This window comes from Brassica oleracea, chromosome C1 (genome assembly GCF_000695525.1).
Source record: "Brassica oleracea var. oleracea cultivar TO1000 chromosome C1, BOL, whole genome shotgun sequence".
Taxonomy (NCBI): Eukaryota; Viridiplantae; Streptophyta; class Magnoliopsida; order Brassicales; family Brassicaceae; genus Brassica; species Brassica oleracea.
Window position 1 is genome coordinate 29,571,865 of NC_027748.1, and position 5,455 is coordinate 29,577,319.

At 38.9% G+C, this 5,455-nt stretch overlaps 1 protein-coding gene across 1 annotated transcript in view; it reads left to right on the forward strand.

The window, feature by feature from the left end:
• Window positions 1-4,547: 4,547 nt before the first annotated feature.
• The window catches only part of LOC106336944, a 1,276-nt gene continuing 368 nt past the window's right edge, over window positions 4,548-5,455 (forward strand). The window contains exons 1-2 of the mRNA XM_013775939.1: window positions 4,548-4,668; window positions 4,767-5,434. Of these exons, the coding sequence (XP_013631393.1) occupies window positions 4,548-4,668; window positions 4,767-5,434 (789 nt within the window). The remainder of the gene's footprint in view (window positions 4,669-4,766; window positions 5,435-5,455) is intronic.

Below are 5,455 nucleotides of genomic sequence, written 5' to 3' on the forward strand. Positions count from 1 at the left end.
GTATTACATGCAGCAGAACTGATTCGCATCAGGCCATCTAGTGAGCATAGATATTCACCATTCCCAGTTAATCACGGGTCATGAGCCAGACGTGTCCCACATCAAAACATTTGGATGTGCCGTTTGCATTCCAATTGCTCCACCACAGAGAACGAAAATGGGACCACAGAGAAGGATGAGAATATATGTTGGATATAACTCCCCAACCATTATAAAGTATCTTGAGCCTACAACCGGTGATTTGTTTTAGGCCAGATACGCAGACTCACAGTTTGATGAGTCCACATATCCGACCTTAGGGGGAGGAGATAACGGCCGGGTGAGCAATGATATCGAATGGTCTCGACCATCAATATCTTGGCAAGATCCTCGGACTAAAGAATGTGATATGGAAGTCCAAAAGATTATACATCTTCAAAAGCTGGCTAATCAACTGCCAGATTCATTTGCTTACCCAAATAGAGTGACAAAGTCATACATACCGGCTTGTAATGCACCAATAAGAATAGACGTCCAGAAGGGACAAGGTCAAGTGGCTACAGAGTCTAAACAACGTCTCAAACGTGGTAGACCTATTGGTTCCAGAGATAAACAGCCTCGGAAGTCCAAGAGAGGTTCTGGATCCGAGAGCATCAAGGAAACCGTCCAGAACATTGATGGACCGGCCGAGCCGACCAGAACGGTCAAGCCAAGTGAGCCGGCCACTCAAAATGATCCGACCGTTCCAAATGATGGGGTTCGGGACGCCGAACTTCATGGGTCACAAGGTCCGGACAGTCAAGAGATCTCTATAAACTATATAATGTCTGGAACGAAATGAAACAGAAAAGACATCGACGTCGATGATATATTTGCATATAAAGTAGCATTTGAGATCATGGAAAAAGATGAGGATCTAGAACCCACATCCATATATGAATGCATGCAAAGATCAGATTGGATCAAATGTAAAGGAGCTATAAACGTGGAGTTAGAATCATTAAAGAAAAGAGGCGTTTTTGGCCCTATAACCGTGACACCAAGAGATGTCAAACTAGTGGGATACCAATGGGTCTTTGTGAGAAAGAGAAATGATAAATGAGAAGTAGTGAGATACAAAGCACGGCTTGTAGCACAAGGATTCTCACAGAGACCAGGAGTAGACTATGAGGAGACTTACTCCACTGTGGTGGATGCAACTACATTACGATATCTTATCAGTCTGGCCGTAAAAGAGAAGCTTGATTTACACCTAATGGATGTAGTAACTGCATACCTATACGGTCCACTGGATAATGAAATTCATATGAGAGTTCCAGAGGGTATTGAGCTCAAAGATAAGAAAGGTTCTCGAGAACAGCATTGTATTAAGCTGGATAGAGCCTTATATGGTTTGAAACAATCAGGTCGAATGTGGTACAACTGGTTATCAGAGTACCTAATGAAAGAGGGTTATAAAAACGATCCAATAAGTCCATATTTTGAGTGCCATTGGAGCCTTAATGTACTTGGCCAGTCATACTAGACCGGTTATCAGTTTTGCCGTGAGTTTTACTGTCTAGATTCAGTTCATGTCCGACAATTAGGCACTGGAACGGAATAAAACATTTGTTCAGATATCTGCAAGGAACAAAGGAACTCGGATTGTTCTATATGAACCGATCAGGAGATAGCATGGCCGGATATGCAGATACTGGGTATTTATCTGACCTACACAATGCTAGATCTCAGACTAGATATGTGTTTATGCACAGTGGGGCTGCAGTATGTTGGCGGTCCACAAAACAATCCTTAGTGGCCACATCCTCTAATCATGCCGAGATCATAGCCATGTTTGAAGCAAGCCGAGAGCTTGTGTGGTTGAGGAACATGACCGGCCATATCCTAAAGGAGAGTGGTCTGGCCGTGGGAAAGGAAAAAGAAGAGCCAACGATCATCTATGAGGACAATGCATCTTGTATAGTTCAGCTCAAAGATGGATACATTAAGGGAGATAGAACAAAACATATCTTGCCCAAATTTTTCCTCACCCACGACCTGCAGAAGGCTAAAGAAGTTCAAGTGGTTCAAGTTCGGTCCAGTGACAATTCAGCCGATCTTTTCACCAAGTCTCTGCCAACCTCAACGGTCAAGAAGCTGGTTCATCAGATAGGAATGCGCCAGCTGAAGGATCTTCAGTGATGCCTTCATCAGGGGGAGTGTCATGTGTTGTACTCTTTTTCCTGTCTACGGTTTTGCATTTTTCTCCCACTTTGGGTTTTTTGTTTTCCTAGAGAGGTTTTAATGAGGAAACGTCGTGCATGATACAAACCCATATGGTTATAGCATCCAAGTGGAAGTGTTATAAATCATGGAGTGGATTGCTATTAACCAAGACCAGAAGAAGGAGACCCATCAGCCACGACCAGGCCCAGCCGTGGCCACGACCAAGAGGAGAGAGAGTCGGTCGGTTTGGACCGACTTAGGATTAGGATGTTTTCTTTTTCTTGTTATTTTTAGTTTTTCTATTTTCTTTTGGATTAGATTTGGTACTCTTTCCATTTATCTATTCTTTGTAACCCCTATATAAAGGGAACTTATTATTCAGAAATAAAATACAGTTTCCCCATTCTTTTACAACATTACCATATTAGTTAAACAGTATTTAGAGTTAGAACATACATATATATTTTTTTTCGTATTAAACGTGCCTTTTAATTATACAGAAATGCAAAACTTTCAATGATACTGTACAATAATTTTGATTACAACGAACATTAAATACGGATGAAACCCTTAAAATATAATTGCCGTAGGTTTTATTATATTGTGTATACAATAATACGTTTATAATTATAATATAGTACAAAATAATGTACTACACATTGAATTTTGAAACCAAAATTTAGAAATTTTCTCATGAATATTCGAATTAAATTATATTTCAATGTGTAAACTTAGCTAGAAGAAATATTTTTCAATGGTTAGAATCCAGGGGATTCTTAAAAGTCCGCAAGCAATACAAAGTCAAACTGTTTTGATGTGCTACTTGTGGGGATGTCTATACGAAACGCAGTTCGGAAAATGGTTATCATCATATCAACAGGTATGGTTGCTGATTACAACCAAGAAATATATCATCTTTCGGTATGAGAAAACCCCAAATGGTCTGCGATAGAATAAATGAATCGCAACCTTTGATCTTTTTAAAAGTTGTTGAAGTCTCATTAAAAAAAAAATTATCCAAACAGTAGTCTATTGGTTTGACTAGTGATTAATTAATACTTTTACACCGGTAGCTATGTATTTTAATTTTTAAAGAAATCGATTTATTAAACAATTATGCATATTAACGGAGAAAATGTTTTCAATAGATCTCCTATATGGTCCAACTAAAATTTGGTTAGGCGTGGATTTTCATAGGACAACTTGAGTGATGCAGTAGGATATAGATCTTCATAATATATGCAGTATGTTCGATTGTAGAGTCGTCTATGTAATCTTTTTTATGATAGTAATATTGTATAAATCAGCGTTAAAAGAAAATTGAATATGAATAAGTAAAATAATAGCTAGAATTGATAATTTATTGTAAGTGTACCAACATATGAAAGCAGCATGTAAATTAACTTTTAGTTATATCGTTTTTCTTTAATATTGATAATCTATTGTTGTATTTGTATGTACCTATAATAATTCTGGGTCCGATTGGTAATACCTGTAGCTTTAAAATTTTTGTTATAGAAAAAAATCTGTAGACTTTTTGTTGTGTTTTTAGATTTTACTGCCGTAGAATTTTATGGAAAGCACTAAAAAATTGCTTTTGATATTTGGCTCTGCAAAAAAAAAATTAAAACTTGATTACTCTAAATTTGGTACTGTAGAAATAAATAAGACTGTGGACAGCACCTACAACAACTACCAATTACCCCCTCTGTAATCTTTGTTCTAAATTAATACAATAATTGAACCAGCAAAAAAAAAACTACATTATTTATTATTGCATCAGGTGTTGAATAAAAATTTGACATATTTGTAAAATACCACGAATTCGCTAGTAGGTTATTATTTTCAAAAAAAGTATTAAAGATATTTAATCGATTACAAAAAAAATATCCAATCGATAAAAACAAAGATGGACACTTTAGATCTAGTTTAAAACCTAAGAACTATAAACCTTAATTTTTTTTGTTGAGCTGTGTAGATTGTGAATGTTTCCTTCTAGGTGACTTCCCTCTGTATTTATGAAAGGAAAAATTGGCAAATTGGGCAAATTGCAAGTTTGATATTACGGAGTTGGGCGACCTCGAGTTTAAATTAGAAGATTGGACGAATCGCCTTTTCCAGACTTGTGAAATGTCGACAGAGGACGGGCGTGGTTCTTGATATTACGACCGTGCCACCTCTTGATTTTTTTATTTAAAAATCAAAAAAAGACCTAATAAAAGAATAAAAAAGAAGGAAATTAGAAAAACCAAAACATCCATTATATCAAAATATACTAGAACCACCTCTAAACAGCTGCAATTGAGAACCAAACATAAGAAAAACCCCACATAAGAACCCCTCTCGACTGTACCCAGATCGGCATGGTATCCCCCTCCAGCGTAACGCCCTCGTGGAGGGTGAGTCGTAGTCAATGCGCCAGTGATAGAGAAGCAAATCCCAAGAAAATTCCCCGACTAGGCAAAACTGCGTCTCGTTATGCAGGTATCTCCTTTCGCTAAGCTTCGCTGTGAAATTCTTTGGAAAAAGTTTTTAAAAATAAAGCGTTGGGTAAATGTCTGGATTTGGTCATTGTATTTCAGTATCTAGCACGGAGTCCGAACTAGAGGAACCTGCATCCACCGACCAAGAAGAAGCTGCATCCACTGAACAAGACGAAGCTGCATCCACCGAGCCGGAATTTATTGTCACCACGCCGACTTTCCCGGAAAGACTGTTCGCACGTAATTGCTATCCTGGCAAACCTCGACTGAACATCTATTCAAAGGCGAGTATCATTGGATCGTTAGTGAAGTTGCTAAGAGGCTCCCCTGAAATGAATTGTCTGCTAGGAAGTCAGTTTGGAGCTCTGTTCCACTTACCTGTATCGCGCTGCTCAAACTCTGCGAAACTTGTACATTCTCTCCTCAGCCGTCAGCTGGTTACGATGCGCCTATATGAGCTCTGGTTCTTGTTTGCAGACAAGCCACTACGCTTTTCTCTGCGTGAGTTCGGAGACATCACGGGGCTGAAATGCGAGCCTGAAAGGGAAAAAGTTGGAAACGGGTCAGAATCTATCGATGCCACACCTGGACGTATGTGGAAAGAGTTGTTTGAAACTGAAGATGAAGACGTGACTGTACCAGATGTTCTTCGTATGCTTGAACAGCCTAGTCTTCCTGAGTGGAAGCGGTTGCCACTAGCTCTCATTGCGCTTGTAGATGGGCTCCTGGTTTGTGGTCACAAACTTCTTCGTGTGACGCCTGCTTACGTCGAGATGCTGGAAGACACC